The sequence below is a fragment of the Atta colombica genome, unplaced genomic scaffold (genome assembly GCF_001594045.1).
Source record: "Atta colombica isolate Treedump-2 unplaced genomic scaffold, Acol1.0 scaffold127, whole genome shotgun sequence".
In the NCBI taxonomy this organism is placed as follows: domain Eukaryota; kingdom Metazoa; phylum Arthropoda; class Insecta; order Hymenoptera; family Formicidae; genus Atta; species Atta colombica.
In genome coordinates, this window is record NW_017259214.1 from 548,550 (window position 1) to 566,378 (window position 17,829).

Genomic DNA, 17,829 nt, shown 5'->3' on the forward strand with positions numbered 1-17,829 from the left:
TGTGCACGCACTCCGTACGGACGCCACGTGGCCGCACGCGCCACGTTCACGGCAAAGAAAAATAAAGCCTCGTCTCTCAGCCGATCTTTCTGTTTGTTGCATTGTACGAGCCATCGTGATGCACGCGTGTTATATTATTTTTCGCTGACCTGCAAGAGTTTAGGAAATAATCTCGCAAATGATACGCGATTCCGCACAGCGTATATATTAGGTGTAGTAAAAAGAAATCCATTATTTTTGCATGAAATTGAATGGAAAAATAATGGATTTCTTTTTACTACATCTAATATCTGGTGAACATCATCGGATGTATATTATCGGATATGAAATAGTTTCGCGCGTATTCATTAAAGTAATATCTTATGATTTTTCAATTTGTGGATATTAAATATAATATCGGCTTTCTTTATTTTTTTAACTAAATATTATTTTATAATATTCAAATTAAATCTAAAAAAAAGTCATCATTTTTAAAAAAGAAATTTAAAAAGATAAATATGTAAGATGTGATGCGCAAATGCGGATGCATTATAATTATTTTAATAATTTCGTATCGAAAAATAATATCTTAACATAAAAATATCCAAACATCTCGCGAATCGTGTGTGTGTGTGTGTGTGTGTGTGTGTGTGTGTGTGTGTGTGTGTGTGTGTGTGCACGTGTGTGCATGTGTATAATATAAAAGAACGTTCAAGAATATACTTGGTATTTACGCTGTGTTGAATCTTGCTGCTTGTATAAAAAAAAAACGACGACGATGAAGTATATTGAAGGAACATTTAAAAACGTATGATTGACTCGGCCTCTCCCACATCTTAAAAACCACACGGCGACTCACACGCGCTCGCACTTGTGCTGCACAAAATGCGATTTTTGCTTTTGCTCAGCGTTTGCGAAGGCGTAGAAACGATAATCAAGAAGGTTCAGTGTATACGTGTGTGTGTGTGTGTGTGTGTGTGTGTGTGTGTGTGTGTGTATGTGCGCGCGCGCGTGTGTGTGCGAGCGTGTAAATATTTGCAATTAATTTGCAAGATTTTAGACCGCGCGCTTGTACGAAGAGAATCCAATCCAATCATTAAAGAGCTTCATCAATTTCATGCTTGCGAAAGATATCTCGCCCGCAATGATTTTGATTTGCATTCATATTTGACAGTGATGTATGGATAAAAAGTTTTCCGGCTTCCTGCTCAAGGAAGCTTTTCACGTGGCTGGAAAGAGTATGACTTACTTTACACAAGCTGGAGTAATGATGGTGCATTATAACGAAGTATAGTGCTGCACATCCTTTTGTCACGCGACTACGCTTTCTCGAAGGATTCATCAGTGGAGCGTTATAGTCGCCGTATAATTATAATAACAATGTTCTAACAATAATATTAATATAATAATAAAATTATAATACTAATATTAATAATATTTGCAATTATAAGCTAGAAAGAATCTCTAATGACTTCGCGAGTAGAGCTTTGTGATTAGGCGTTTGAGCAGTGTCTAGACACGAGAGAAACTAAAAAACCGCGCTTGTTCAATTAACAACTAATCAGTTACGTGATTTTCGCGTCATCGTTACTGAAATCGTCACCGTCAATACTTCGTCGGATTAGAAGGGGATCGAGAGTAAGCGAGACTGCTGTAGAGTGCTTTTGCTTAAAATTGATTTAGAAGCGGCGATTTGCAAAAATTGTCTCAACAGTTCCATGTTCTCGGAGCGAAGAGTGTCGTGTCGTGTCGTGTAAAAGTATTAAAACACCTCGTAGTTTGATAGAAACATGAAAAACAAACCGATATGCATTGTACATTCACAACTCACGCACGCGTACACGCATCAAATGTATTTTCTTTCTTTCTATCTCCATCTCAACTGTTCGTCTTCTTCCATCAGTATGTGTATATCCGTTCTTTCGTGCCCTTAGGCCGCTCACGTTCTCTCTACGATGCAGCGAATCGGTTTGCGGATCTGTCGACTCACTCACGAACAGGCTGGTGATGGACAAATTTATAATCGACCGTGCGCTCGTGTGTGACAAACCAATCCTCTATTGTAGTGCAATCGAACGTACGCTCACACTCGTAAACTTACTTGGTAAAAACGCGCTCAATTATTTTCTCGGTATACTTCCTACGACTCCTAGACGCTCGATTAGAATACGATTTACTCTTGGAAAAAAGTCCAAGCGATCGCGCTTTATATACGCTCGCGCGAATCGTCGCGGTTTAGTCTAAATTTAGTGCGCTCGTTTAGTGCGCGGTGATCACTACCGAAAAGGCGAAGAGAGCCTCTAAATATATTGACTTCGAAATCGCGATGTATGTGTTAAAAATTTTCTTCTGCTCGCCCATCAGGAAGTAATATACGAATAAATCATTCGTCCTACGATCTGTGGTTTTCTCTCTACGGTAATCGACCGCCCGATGCCTTCATCTGATTCCCGGCAACCTTGGGAATCGCGCCAATTATCTTGACACGATTCTGCGCTATTGTCTGCTGCTGTTGTGTTTGCTGTTTGTTATCGCAAAACTGCGGCGGAGGTGCGAACACCACCACTTCCTGGTCTTGGCCGCCGGCAGACGGACCGGCGTTGAATTCCGGCGGAGGCGGTACGAAGAGATCATTGTTCTGCTCTTCAGCATCAGCTTCGATCGGAGGCGGTAACTGCGCCAGGCTAACTGCGTGCCTGGTCAATAAACCGCTGCCTCCATAGCCTGGTCGTTTGGTCTGATTGCTCTCTTTTTCGATCGGATTGACGCCGGTTAGCAGAGTGCCTCCCGGTATCGAGTGCTGGTTGCTCTCCTGATTAGCCAGATTCCGTGCAGCGGTATCGTCAAAGCCCATCGGTGGACCCACCGGCACATCTTGATCTGAGCTGACGCCGCTTGAGCTGTTGTCGCCGTCTTCGACGAGCGATTGCTGCGTTTGCTGCAAGAGAAAATCGTTCGGATGACTCTTGGACGATTTTAATTGCGTGCGCACTTTCTGAATCTCCTCGACACTAAACGAATGTGGTAGCGAACCACTGCCCGAGGAACTCGAGCCAGATGTGTTGGAGTTGCCGGACGTTTCTCGCGTTGCTTCCAGCTTCTCTCGTGCCGCCGCCTTCTCTAACTCCTTCGCAATCTCCGATTCGCCTTCTTCATCTGTTTCGTCTTCGCCTTCATCGTTTTCCGACTCCGACAAACTGTAATCTGGTTCGGGGATTGGCGGCGCCGAGGAAGGTGGTGTAGGTGTTCCATTCGCGCCGGACACGATCGACGAAAGATTTGTGACGGACGAGCTGGTGCTCACGACAGTCTTCTTCTTTCGCTCACGAATACCAGCCGTGCTGTGACTCCTGGTGGTTTTCAACGGTTGTGCGTACTGATTGTTGATCGAATTATTACTGTTTCCGTTATTGTTCATATTGATATTGGTATTCAATGCCTGTTGGCTGCCGGTCGACTTGAATGTTGTGCTGCTCGGTGTGCCGCGTAGACTGTGAGACTTCCTCAGATGTGGACGATTAGCCGGTAGACTACGCGAGCGATATCCAACAGTCTTCATATCTTCTGGCGAGGCGTACAGTTTTGCGCTATTCGACGGCCGAAAACTCGACATCACTCCATAAACACCATCGACTGTAGCTGCTGCGAGTTCTGCGTGTAATAAATATAACAATATTTATCTTATGGTGCAACAAAATATTGAAAGAATGAAAATATTATACTGTATTAGAGATATATTTATTTTGATCAAAGCCTAGAATAAATTATTTTAATATGACGGGGGGTTCTAAAATAAAGTTGGCAAAAAATGATTATTACCTTTGACTTGCTGGATGTGCGCCATATTATCGTAAACCGAGGCTGGCGTAACGACGTCTGGCACGTTTGCGCCAACATTTACCTTGACGACTTGCCCGACCGGCGGAGGTGGCGGCGGATGATTCGGAGGTGGAAGCCCATTTCTACCGTTTAGAGCATTTACGTCTTCCTGACTTCTATGACATTTGGGCGCCAGAAGGGACGATGACTGCGCTTGCATGTTGAGATCCGGTGTGCTATGGAAGTCCCTGTGAAGATCGGAACCGCCGCTCAAGCCACCAAAGAAGCGTACTCTTGATTGCGACTGCAAACGTAAGAACAAGAGGCTTGTATGGACTTGCAAATACCGACGTCATCGTCTTGCTAACTTTGAAAAACTTGGAGCGTGAAGAATTTACAAAATTGCAATTTAAAATTTCGTGAAGAGACGAGAAATAGAGTGAAACAAACAGTAAAAGGAGAAATATGATACAAGGGTAAAAGCATATTCCTGCTAAGCGTGAACTCCAAGCTACCGTGATCAACTACTATTACTGTCTTAGCAAAACGTCATTTAAGTGTTAATATTATCGAATATTGCGAAGAAAGTAGTTATGTTCTTTTACGTATTATTATTAGCTTTCCATGCTTATAGAACCAATCCTGAAAAGCGACTTAAAAAACTGAGCAAAATCGCTGAACTTGGTTAAATGCAAATGCGGCAATTAGTTAATCATACTTGAGGCGTGAACACGAAGCTGAATGGTGGCACCTAACGTCCTCGCGGACGTCAGATTTCTTTTCATTTAGCAAATGGCTTAGTCACCTGAAATCATGCAAGCCATGGACGAGCTAGAAACAAAGTATTTTCGATCAGTAATACAAGTAGTAGTCCTCGTCATCTCGCTCGCACCAGGACCGTCCTTTGCTGTGCGCTCGCACCGGTTTACGCGCAAACTATAACACACGTGCAAAAGAAAACAGCCACCATTACCATTGCCCAAAGAGAGGAGCGTTCACCGAACGCCGGACGACACTTTCGACTTTTGGACTTTGACGACTCTGGTAGACTTTTCTTATGGGATAATCTCCTTAACCATCGAGTATTGCATCAACGAATTACCATCGATAGATATGATACAAGGAAAATAAGTAGTGAAAAAAACGTGTCTATTAGATTCTATGGGATGATTAAAAATATAAGTTGTATCTAAAGGGATGTCAAAAAGTTCGATCAAACTACTAATGGATGAGATGAACAAACAAACAGACAAATAAACAAATTAATAGCTAATATCTAGGGTAAATTTCATCGAAGGACTTATTGTTAACTATAGGGTTAACGTTAAAAAGAGAAACGCGAACGAGAAAGGGCGAGTGCGAGCTCGTAACTGAGTGGCAGGTCATCCTTACTTTGCCCTTGCGCTTCATCTCCGCCACGCTCGCGTACACCCTGCCGGTCTTGGCGGGCGACGACGGATGCGACTTGGTGGATTGACCAGTAGTAGTCTGAAAGTGAGAGGAGCTCATCATGGACGAACTGTATTGACCACCGGCGCTACCCTGCTGTCGCTGAAATAGTTCCTGGAAGAGAAATTAAAGGACGAAGCTGAAGCCTCGGTCTCGTCTCGTGCATACAATGCCATTCAATTTGAGGACAACGAGCGCACGGATAGATTCTGTGATCGAGCGAAAGAAAAAGAGAGGGAACATGTTCGACGCGCGTGCCACAAGCGGATGATAGATAATTACTTCAAGTTCTGCGGCAGTGATTCTACTGGAGGTCGGACGCGATCGGATACTAGCTGTTCTCGGTTGTACTGGTGTGTTCTGACCGGTGTTTGGTCCAGTTGATGGCTGCTGCGGCATGTGAATCGATTCCGCACTACTTGATTTCGCACCAGTCGATGCTATCTCATCACGATCGTCTCTTTCGCCTCCTCCTTCTACGAAAGACATCACAAACACGAAATCATTAAAATATATAACACGAATGTTTCACAATGCCTACTATACATCAGATCGATCTATTACCTAATCCTGCGACCATTGATCGCGCTCTCGCTCGTCCCACGCTTAGCGTTGTCTTCGGATCTCTTCGAGGCGGTACAGGAGCTGGAGACCTGCCAAGCGTACCGCCGATCACCACGTTATTATTACCCTTGCGCGGCAAGGTTGCATATTGTCTCTGAATCGGTTGACTAGTTGGCAATGCGGCTGCCGACTGGGAATTCGGAAGACTGATCACCGGCGAGACCACGGTCATTCGCACCAACTCTCCCGATTTCCTTATCAGATCGACCACATGTTCGTGCGAAGCCGTCGTTACGTCCTCGCCATTGATCTTGAATAATCGTAAGAGAAAAGTGCAATATAATTTAAAGCATATAAAATTATGAAATTCTATACAATTTTTAGAAATAAAAGTAATTTTTATCATATTTAGCAGTAAATTAATATCTATAAACTTACTTGAATGAGAAAATCTCCTTTTCGGAGACCTGCTAAGTCAGCTACACCTCCTTGATCGACATCATCTAGATATTGTAATGCTGGATATTTGGCTGACGGCGTGAGTTCCATTAGTGGCGAAGTAGCCTTGGCGCCACGCAATACGAAGCCGAAACCTTTCCTCGAACGATGAAGAACAACAGTGCGGGGCTCCGACGTGACACTAAGAGTTCAAAGTCAATATTGTATCCTTCATAAATTAAGAACGAGTTAAAAATGATTGAGCGTGGAACTTACGGTTTCTTTACTTACGGTTTCTTTAATCTAGGTGCGGTAGCGAAGTATTTGTGTTGTGATTCTCTACGGCCTAGAACTCGATTTCGTCCGTCCCTGGCAGGTTGTGGACCCAGAGGTATATTCGTGTGGCGCAGCCGAACTTCTTGAACGCAATGGGCAGGGAATAGACCAGTACCCTGCCCGCGTAAGACTCCCTCCAGGAGGCCGCAGTCGGTCGCACCGGTGACTGTTAAAAATAAAGAAACAAAAACACGCTTGCAATTAAAAAAATATTTCTGGTCGTTACCTATAAAACAGAAATCGAGAGAGACAGAGTGAGACGTTTGTCGTCCTAATTATACGGTGTTAATGACGATGTCATTGTTCAAATGGGGAAAATGGAACATCATGAGACATCGAGCAACATTATGTCATCGTCGATTACGAAGTCAACTAGACGAGAGGAATACATTTTGTTGGATTTGCCTGGTGGTGTACCTTCAAGGATGTCTCCTTGATTGATAGTCAGATGACCGGTGATCCCGCTGCTGTAGTTCTCCACGCAGACCACCGTCGTGCCGGGAATGGATAATGAATTGGTCGTGTCGGACTGCGAGGTTCCCACCCCGGAACTGTCGCTGATCACGTCAGACGCCGTGTCGCCGAGGCTCTTGTCTAGAAAATCGACAACGATCGGATATACTCAGCGTGATGTCTCGTGCTTCGCCTCGCATCGCTTTACCGAGCGATAAACGCCATGCAAAAAATCGAAATCCTTAAGAGAGACAGAGAAAGAAAGAGAGAAAGAGAGAAAAAGAAAAAACGGCTAACTCTTATAACGCTAAATCAAAACTTCAGCGCACTCGGCCTCAGAAAAATCAATTCAATTCGATTCGCCTATAGATTGTGTCTACGACGGCAAAGAGCTCTAGAAATCGCCAGTCGCGTCACATTCATCACATCCTAAAATGCGGTCGCTAATGAAAATAAGCGCAACGTGTCTTTCCACGAGCGAGACCTCGCCGAGTTCGCTCGCTGGATTGGCAAGGAAGAGCCATCAATTCGGATCTCTAATATCCTCGGGGACACCAAAAACGGAAGCATGCACGAACCATCAAAGCCATCGTCCGATTAACTCTCTCATCGTGTCGTTTGACCACCTTTGCGTACCGCCGCCGGTTTTTGGTGGTGATGGTACATACATCATGACGATGGTCCATCATTTTAAGTGCGATATGCTGAGCAAAAGAAACAATCATCCGCTTCCTTATATTTTTGGCAGTTGGCTCTCTTGTGGAATCCGGGATATCTACCGATGTTCGTGTTTTCGCTGTTCGTTCGTGGATCATTGAGGAGCAGACTTCTTTGTTCTGGTCCCCTCACCATCGTAAGGGCGCAGAGGGTGGGTTGAAGGAGATAGAATGAGAAAATAATAGTACCTGTGACGATGCTGGCCGAGTCTTCACCGGACGGCTGATTGCTGCCTTCGGACAAGCTCGAGCTGGCCGAGCTGAAAGGTGCTAAACTCCTGCTGCTCGGTGATGGCGATGGCGGCATCTCCATCTGCGATCTATGCATATCGAGGCGATGTTGCAGCTCGAGTCGGTGCTCTTGCAGCCTCGTCAGACCCTCCATTCTCAAGTTCGAATAATTCTCCGCGGCGCTCGGTAATCTTGAAATGGTGCGTACAACTTTTAGGGTACATCGGCGATCGATCGCGCTTCGCGCCGATCAAGACCAAGATTCGCGTGGCGATGCAAGACTGCATTTCTTTTTTCTTTTTTCTTTTTTTTTTCCAGTCAGCCACACGTAAATCGGTTCTGATCAGGGTAAAGCATCGATGACCGCGCGAGCGTACCGAACGAACGTTGTTGCTTGCGAGTGTCGACCGAACTCGAAGCGAGAATTATCTTTGTCGAATTCTGATGAATCTCCCCGGGAGAGGAGAAGAGTCTTTTCTTCCCTCCCACATGTCCGCTCTCGCTTTAACCACGCGATTTTATCGCGTTTTGTCCAGCGATCGGCGGCGCTCGCGCACGATTTTCTTGTCTATGCTTACCTCACGTTAGGATCTCTCAAGGAATTTGGACTCTGGTACTCCGACGTCAGTCGGTGGCCGTTCTGTTCGGACGGTATTCTTGGTAAATCGTTTCTGCTTGATTCTACGGACGGTACTCTGCCGAGGCTTCCATGGTGGCTCGACTCGGTCGTCTGACCAACGATCGTGATCCCACCACCGGTGGAGGGATATTGTTCCGTGGACGGTACTCTGGTCAGGCCCACCGCGGTGGTTGGGTACTGCTCCGTGGACGGTACTCTGATCAGCGTATTAGTGGTCGGGTATTGCTCGGAGGACGGTACTCTGATCAGCGTGGCATCATATCGCTCGCCGGATGAGGCTCTGTTAAGCACAGCACCAGGCGGCGCGTATTTCTCCTCAGACGCGACCCGAACAAGTATGCCAGACGACGGAGGTGGTGGATACGGTTGTTCCGTGGACGGTACTCGGTTAAGACTCACAGTCACTGCTGCGGTGGTAGCGTATTGCTCGGCGGAAGGTACTCGCGTGATACTCGAGTACTGTTCCACTGAAATGGTTCTGGTAAGGGTACCAGTGGTACCACCACCGGCGCTAGACGTCACCGCGTGCTGTTCGGTGGACGGTATCCTGGTGAGGGTGCCCAAATTGCTCGCTGAGCAGCTCGTCGTCATCATTGAAGAAGTGCCACTGAAGGCCACCGAGCGTCGTTTCGGGTTGTAGCGTGGCGGTCCTTTAAATGGTACTGGAAAATCGCAAGGGTTGCAAGGTTAAGTAAAGAAAAGATTACTTAGCCTTACAAGAGAAAAGGCGCGAGCAATGTATTCTGCCGTCTTCTCAGACGAGCGTCGACACGAGTCTTCAGGGGCGAAACATGAAAATCATATCGAGCGATTAATATTGCATTTGGATTACGATCGTTCGGAAAGAACGCGAGCTAGAAATGCTGAACCCTAAACAGTTAAAAACTTTTCTTGATTCCAATCAAATATATTCCATATGTAATTCTATATTAATCTAATTTCGTATTTTATTGTATTTTGTCAAGGTTCATCAAATTTTTTTTTTAAAACCTGATGATCTAATAGCACATCATGTCACCTTAAAGTTCTGAAATCATAAATAACGAAATCATAAATACCGCTTGTACTGTCTAGGGTTAAGAGAATAAGTTACACGTATAAAGTGTACGTGTATAAAGAGCTGCGCGTTACACGATGAGGACAATATTTCGTGACCGAAACAGCTATCGAACAAATTACTTAATCGACACGTGCGTAAGTATCGCGACAGCATTTATGCGTCGTTTTTATCCGCGTTCAATCGACATGCGAGTGTTAGTTGCGTGATTTATACATTATGTTTGTTAAAACGAAGAGTTACAGCAAGAGCTCCGAAGACTCCACTATCGATCTTCCGGTGTTCCGACACGGAAGATCATCGTGCGGGATTTTTGCAAAGCGATCTTACAAGCGGTCGCCGTGTCGCATACATAAGCACGCACGCATACACGCGCGCACGCACAATGTTATTTCATGATGGCGACGATGATGGTTATTGGCTTCTCCCCGGGTAACAACCAGATATTGCTCTCGTCGTTTTAGTACCGACATGTACAGGGCGTCTCGGGATCAATGAAAGAAAAGTAGACGATGTTACGTCTTATGAAGTTGTCGGCGAAAATATTCACATACTAATCATTTTCAAAGTATAAGCTGGAAATTGGAAAATCACTCTTTAAAATTAAATTATTTAACTTTAAAGAGTAACGAAAACATATATCATTACAATATCATTAAGTTAACCTAGAGCGAATTTTATTTTAATAGAATTTTTATTTGAGATTTAAGTGATAAAGTATTAAAATTTAAATAACGTTAATGCTTTCATCAATTCCAGGGGATACTCTGTACAGACGGAAAAGCTGTAGAAAGCACACGCAAGGATAACGACTCCATCCCCGTTTCTATTGTATCCGTTTTGTGCGATACAATGTGCTCGAGATTATGGGTAAATTTTGTCGGAATACGTCATGTGCACAAACGATCGACGTCGCCATCGTCAAGTCATCGGAAATGTGTTTCTTCAGGTTTCTTGCAGGCTTTGAAAACTCCAACGACTCGCGGGGACCACGTCGATTCACAACGTATCTCGAACTACCAAACATTACTAGTCAAGACATTTTTGCAAATTCAATGCTGCCAGAAAAAAAATCTATAATTCAATACGTCATCATGTTCCATACAACGTAAAAATATGTTCGATTTACATATTGCCGAACGTTTTTAAATAAAATTTAGTAAAATATAAATAACTCAGGAACAATGTAATGATAAAATGTTCTTTAAAATCCAACAGAATATTCTAATTCAAAAAAATTTTAATCAACTAATTTATTAGTTAATTATAAAGTCAGAAAATTATTGAAAATATTATTTATTTAAAATTTGACATTTGTTAATTATAAGGAAAGATACGAGCTTTTCCGATCCGGCAACACTGATTCATTCGACAGTGAACCAAAAATACAGTACCATTAGTTACTGGAAAGCAATCTATCAAGAAGTAGTGTCGTTACTTTTTCGCGATATCACAAATGTACTCGACGTCATACACGACCATCACCACCAAAAATCCCATGACAAATGATTATAAACCTTTACGTTACTCGTCACACAGCACAGACACAGGTAGATAGAGTACATTGACACACATACGTCACGCTCACAACGCACCTCGCGTGTAATATACAAAATTTCAGAAGCACCCTCTAAGTAACTACAATACGATACGAGAGAAACTACCAACTGATGCCTACCTCTATATTACAGGAAAAGCAGCGTGCACATGCTCATGCCATGCTCGACTATAATAATGCCACATAAAAACATATATGTTTTGTAAACCACGATCTCGTTTCTTATCAGATAACATTTGTGAATCTTATCATCGCACGATCGCGGCCATATACGACTTTATTTCAACGAACTAATTGCAGATATCGTAGATATCGGCCTCAAAATACACGATATCGACAATAATCGCAACATCACGATAATTAACTTAGACTATTTTCAAGGTTCCGAATCATTTCAATTATCGCGAAGATTGTATCAAAAATAGTATCGGATTATATTAGAAAAAATCCCCAGACCTCAGACCGCTCATGCTCGTCGCTAACTCTTGATGTTCGGCGCAGAGTTTTAATTTATCTAATAAACGTATTACACGTTCGTGAAGAGGGGATTAGAATCAAATAGCCACGCTGATAGTTTTCGCGGGTATGGCGATTGAATATGAAAAAATCTTGTCGAGTAACAAGATTACGGTTATCCGTCTTCTAAGCCTGTTCGTCCCATTTGTGATCCCGGAAGGATGATCACCGTTCGGCGTTATCATCGTTGCGCGAGCAACGAGCTGACGGAACAATGTTCAAGAGAAAAAGGAAAGATAGAAAGAGAAGCAAGAACGCAAATGGACGGGGGGGGGGAGGGTAGAAAGATAGAAGAGATCGTCAACGTCTGTCGTTTATTCTTGCAACATCATGCCTTGACCTCTCCAAGCAAGTTTTCTGCGTCCGGATATTCGCGCCCCCGCATTCCTCGCTTCTCCTACTCATCGCGGAAGAACGATAATTTTTTACATTTCGTGCGACGTTCATAACTCACCAACTTCCTCCGATTGATAGTTCTTGATGACTTCGGCGAGCTCCATGTTGCCCGCGATTACGGCGACTTGGTACGGTGTTTGGTTCGCGTAGTTGAGCGCGTCCTTCTGCGCGCCCCTGAAGAGTAGCTGACGTATGCACGAGGCGTCCGTGTTATTCACCGCGCACACGTGCAACGGCGTGTTACCGGACGCGTTGCGTGCGTTCATGTCAGCGCCATAGAAAAGCAGGTGGTCCAGATGCTGCACCAGATTGTTGCGACATGCCTGCAGGCATACGACAGAGTAGGCGCGTATTAGGCGCGGAAATCGTTCAATGGAGTTCAAGCCGCATTCTTCGCTAACTCGTAACCAGCACGTTCTGATTCGAGTATTTTTTTTCTTATGCGAGAAATTATGAATGAACTCGTAATGGCTCGCTTTACGAGAAATTAGTCTTACAAAAAATTATTAATCTCATTAAAAGATAAGATTTCTAATCTAGTTGTTATTAAAAAATTATCACAAAGTGTGCAATGCGTTGAAATCTTATTAATGTAATAAAAAGATAAAACGAAATCTTATCAAAAATTCATTGAATTATATATAAGAATGTTCGTAAGAAAAAAATCTGATCCTTCCTACACTCTTTTATTTTTAATATCGATATAAAACTCCATTTGTTATCCAATAAAAATCTATAGAAAGAAGCACAACCTGATGAACTTCCTGCCAGCCCTGGAGATCCTGAGCTCCTATCGTCGCATGATCGTGAAGCAACGTCTCGCAGAGCATCGGATCGGTCTTGTAAATGACACTATAATAGAGCGGCGTCAAACCCTTGGTATCCTTGTAATTTGGACTAGCACCCAGTTCCAGAAGCGTCTTTACCGCCTCCAAACTGTTCCGTTCAACAGCACGGTGCATCGCTGTCAAGCCCTCTTTCGTTCGATAGTCCAGAAGAGCACCGCCATTGACCAATGCAATTATAACCTTGGACGGTTTTTTCAAGGTCGTTGCCAAGGTCAAAGGCGTCTCTGGAATCGAGAAAATTTTTAATGATTGTTTTAATGAGCTCGTGATATTTTTCGTATAAAATAAAATATATAAAATATTAATTTTAATTCTGAAATTTTGTATATACTATTATCTGTATGATAAAATATTATACAACTTTCAGTTTCATAAAATCCAAGTTTCATAATAATCCAATAAAATGATTACATAATAATTATCTCAAGATAAATATTTGCATGTCTCGTTGAGATGGAATTGGTAAAAATCACGTTCTAACTCGTAAGTCATTTTGTAATTTTCTCGCAATTATGCATGTGAATTACCTCCTGTTTCCTGACAATGGAAATTAGGATCCAGCCCCTTGCTGCACATTTTCGCGATCTTCTCGACCTGACTGCTTTGCACATAATCCAATAACCTTCGTAAATTCGTCCTAGTGTGCATAGCCTTGAGCTGTTTCTCATCCAAATGCAGCATCTTGTAAACTCGCCTTTTATATTTAAGCTGAAATTGATTTGGCAGTGATATAACTTACACTTTCTAAACATGCGATCTATTGCTGTTAGAATGGCTATTAACAATGTTCATCGCTTTCCATCTCATCGATGTAAAAGCGTGAAATTTATTGCACGCTGCTTGACGCGAATTAATTATTTCTATATTACACGCGATAATGTAGCGGATCAAATAAAATCGTAATACCTGTCGATAGTAAGATACTCGGATATTTCGCTATCCGATTACTAATCGTCGCGTGCAATTTGTCACGATATAGATCAACAGTAGCTTCTAGTAGTACTTATGTAAATACATCGCGAGGGAGAACACTGCGCATGGCTATCGTAAATGTATCGTAAATGTATCTCATCGCCAGATCGTCTCACTTGGACGGTTATAATTACTTTCTTACAATCTATTATGAATATGTTCATCACGCGTATTTCTCTGTTATCGATGAATACGCAATAAACCGGATATGACATAAGATGTAAAGTACAGCTATGCCCTTAGGAGAATGAAACTCACGATTTATTCTTTCTTCCTACATTATATATTTTTTAAATGCCGATAAAATTTTTATTGAATTCTCTAAAAATTAATAGGAAAATACTTTTTTTACATCTCTCTTACTTCTCTTATAATTTCATTTTTTTAACTTTCTAAAATTTCTTACAATTTTTTAAGTATTTAAATAATATTAATATATCGTAATGGAATACTTTGGCTCAAAATCGAGGTAATTTTGACATAAATTTAATAATGTTCAGACATTAATGTCCAAAATCATATCACATTACACTATCTAGGTGTTAGTAAAATTTGGGTTGAAGTAGCTATCCTACTTTATCTATCTATGTATCTATGTTTGATTCAATTTATAAAAGCAGCTTATTTTTTATTTAATCACGAATAATACAATTGGGACAGTATTGTGAAAACGGTGTCGCGAAGAATTACGTCTCGTCATCTATCGCGCCATTTCTTTTCGACGCGACCGCGTGGCCGCATTGAATGCGACCAATAACAGCAAGATAAAGACCACTGTGCCAATGCGTACAGTAACGCCGGATGCGTAAGTGCATCCGCGCTGTCATCAACATCGCGCGGATTGCATCGCGCACACATCAGCCGGTTTTATCGCGTTATGAATGCGGACGGATGCGCTGAACAGTAGCTCGACCTAACGGTACCGCTTATCCCAACTTAAATACTGACAGAGAGCGAATATCGAGCGAGATTTGAGGATGAAAAATGAGAATTAAGCGATGCGCGTTCCTATCTTGCCTATCTATACGCAATTTACGAAGGGTTTATTCACTTCATCAAGAAGCGAATATGTCAAGTGAATAAAAAAATCATAGTGAAGCAGCAAAGTAAGTTTTTACGAACCGGCGAAGTATATCTATGAGATGAAATCGAGAAAGAACATATAATTTATGCTGATTTTGAACAGATTCTTCAATGTTGCGTATGACGAGTTTGCCTGAGATAACTCTCTCTCTCTCTCTCTCTTTCTCTCTCTCTCTCTCTCTCTCTCGATAATTAATTATTCCCTAGCGCTCAGCTGACGGCCACCGCTGACACGTAGTCAATTTTTAATTTTTCATCGGATTCATGATTTGCTGAAGTGGCTTCTTACCCACGTCATCCCGCTCCAATTGTTCAATAATACGTAACTCGTGCAAAATAATGGATCGTCAGGTTATCAAAGGAAGTGGCATAAATCGAAGTGGCCCTGAAATTAACTTCCTCCGACTTTCGTGATGAGAGCGAGATTGAAATTGGCAGTAGGGATCGATTATTACAATAAGAAAACTTTGGCAAGAGACTAATATTTTACGGCGGAATACCAGCGATCCGACAGTAACTGTATATCTTATTCGATCTTCCCGAAATAATTATTGCTTTCCCATTGCATTGAGAAATGCAAAAACAAAATAAAATTATCATCTTTTCTTCTTCTCTTTTTCTTGTCATTCATTTAAACTTTACTTTATTAATTTTCTTTTTAATTTACTTTATTAATTTTCAATTTAAATGTCGTCAGAGAGATTACATGATCCCTTAATTGAATAAGATAATAATTTATTGCATACTAAGAAGAGATTATTGTATTAAATCTTGCGACGGTTTGTCAAGGTAATGACCAGCAACGCTATTGTTAATTAAATAATAGCAAGCAAATCTTGATGAAATATGATACCTTAAAGAACCCGCAATACTTATGTTTACGGAGAGAATGCAGTCCCGCTGTAAAGGTATTATTGTTAAGACAGATCTTTGCGACATATCCACAGACTTATAGTTTTCGAAATCACAGGAGCCATTGTTGTTCAGTGGGGACCCTGCTGACAGGCGTTAGTTAAATGTGAGTTTTTCGCCGACGGGCCCCATGTAATTTGTAACTCGTGCGAGGTGAATGCGGCTTAAAGATGGTTCAAAGAAGCTATATGAGTCAGCCGTCTCTGAAAGTGAATCTCCCGCGACGAAGCGGGGACGTGCAGCTGGCACAGTGGAACCGATCGGGATCGACTGAAGAAGAAGAAAAAGAAGAAGAGGGAAAAGAAGAAGATAACTACAACGACGATGCAGGGAATTCGATGAAGTGGATGGTGATGAGAACTAGCACCGATTACGCAAGAAAACCGCGGGATAGGATCCAGATCTCGTTAACCCGGGACCGGATTATTTGTTTTTCGCAAATCCCCGTTTCAAGTCATCACCGGTCGAGCTGTGCAAGAGCGCGCGCGCGCGGATTCGTCGCACCGCGACCACCGAGTGATTTATGTATAGCGAGGATAGCGAGGATCATCGCGATGATTAATTACATTATACGTACTTCCGCAACCTCTCTTTTTCGTTATATGAAAACGATTATAGTTTTGCGGGTTTTTAATTTGAAATTGAAAATATCATCAAAAATTTCACGTATCATCTTTTTAAAATTGACTTACAAAAAAAAATTCGAGCCAATAAAGGCTTGTGAAAAAGTGCAAATGTCATTTACAAATGTATTGCCATATCCTATTTTTCCTATACGATTTAAATAAATCTTATTTAAGAAAATAATTCCAGATCCCAATTTTATAATTAGATTTTTTATAATTAGATTTTTTTTATGTAAAATCTTCAATTCCGACATATTTGGTCGCACATGTTAAAAAATATTCCTGTCTTCTCTCGTTATTTAGCTCAGAAACGTAATTAGATCCTATCAGGCGTGAAGTGGGTCTGCTGACAGGTTTAATGCGCACGCGAGGAAGTTACTTAACCCTTCCGCTACTAAAACGGGAAGCCTTTGCCGTATTCACTACCACACGTTACTTAAAACCGACTGTGATCGTCCGACTGAAATAAACATATTGGCATTGTCTTCCCTCCCAATTACAATAATAAATAGAATTAGTACGATCGATTCTTGGACTATGCAAACAATCGCAGATTAAAAAGAATGACTTAACAAGAAATAAAAAGAAGTGATTTCCTACCTCTAGATATCCGACGGGTCCATTGAAAGGATAATCGCCGAGACGGCGTTCCTCGTCCAGGAATTTTCCGGCTTTTCCATTCACCGGCGGACAGAAGAGGCCGTAATTGAAGCTCTCCTTCAGCTCCTGTAAGGCGATAAAATTTTGATATTAAGGCATAAGTAAATCGCGCGAGAGAGGATCAAAGCGACCCGCCACCCCCACTTTTCCTGACTGACACATGCATGTAGCAATAATAATAAACAGGCATCTTTCAGAGGTAATATTCAGGCATACGATTACTTTGTAAAACATTCTCTTTTCAATAATAATCATGCTTATTTGATAATTGGATGACTCAATGCATTGCTTAATATTTATATTGCATATGGTGCACTCAGTGTGTACATATCGCCAAATATCAATACGATTAATGTTATTAATACCCACATGATTCGATGTAACTTATTCCATTTTATTCGATTTTAAACGATAAATAAAAACATTAATTTATCTGAATTAAAATTGATTCAGATTTTATGAAAATTATTATTTTCATATAGAATTATATTTAATTTTGTAATTTATTTTAGATACATACACACACACACACACACACACACACACACACACACACACACACACATATATATATAT

General features: G+C 41.9%; 1 protein-coding gene across 5 annotated transcripts in view; it reads right to left on the reverse strand.

Moving 5' to 3' along the window:
* Positions 1-1,470: 1,470 nt before the first annotated feature.
* The window catches only part of LOC108684226, a 122,584-nt gene continuing 106,225 nt past the window's right edge, over positions 1,471-17,829 (reverse strand). For 2 of the 5 annotated variants that reach the window (XM_018188447.1, XM_018188448.1), the window contains 14 exons: positions 17,194-17,319; positions 13,528-13,708; positions 12,905-13,224; positions 12,211-12,475; positions 8,564-9,287; positions 7,944-8,176; positions 7,003-7,179; positions 6,541-6,751; positions 6,250-6,451; positions 5,812-6,121; positions 5,530-5,723; positions 5,191-5,361; positions 3,799-4,102; positions 1,471-3,630 (listed from right to left, as the gene is read on the reverse strand). In XM_018188447.1, coding sequence (XP_018043936.1) covers positions 2,393-3,630; positions 3,799-4,102; positions 5,191-5,361; positions 5,530-5,723; positions 5,812-6,121; positions 6,250-6,451; positions 6,541-6,751; positions 7,003-7,179; positions 7,944-8,176; positions 8,564-9,287; positions 12,211-12,475; positions 12,905-13,224; positions 13,528-13,708; positions 17,194-17,319 — 4,656 coding nt within the window. In that variant the 3' untranslated portion in view covers positions 1,471-2,392. The remainder of the gene's footprint in view (positions 3,631-3,798; positions 4,103-5,190; positions 5,362-5,529; positions 5,724-5,811; positions 6,122-6,249; positions 6,452-6,540; positions 6,752-7,002; positions 7,180-7,943; positions 8,177-8,563; positions 9,288-12,210; positions 12,476-12,904; positions 13,225-13,527; positions 13,709-17,193; positions 17,320-17,829) is intronic. The other 3 variants (XM_018188450.1, XM_018188449.1, XM_018188451.1) reach the window with 3 other exon arrangements.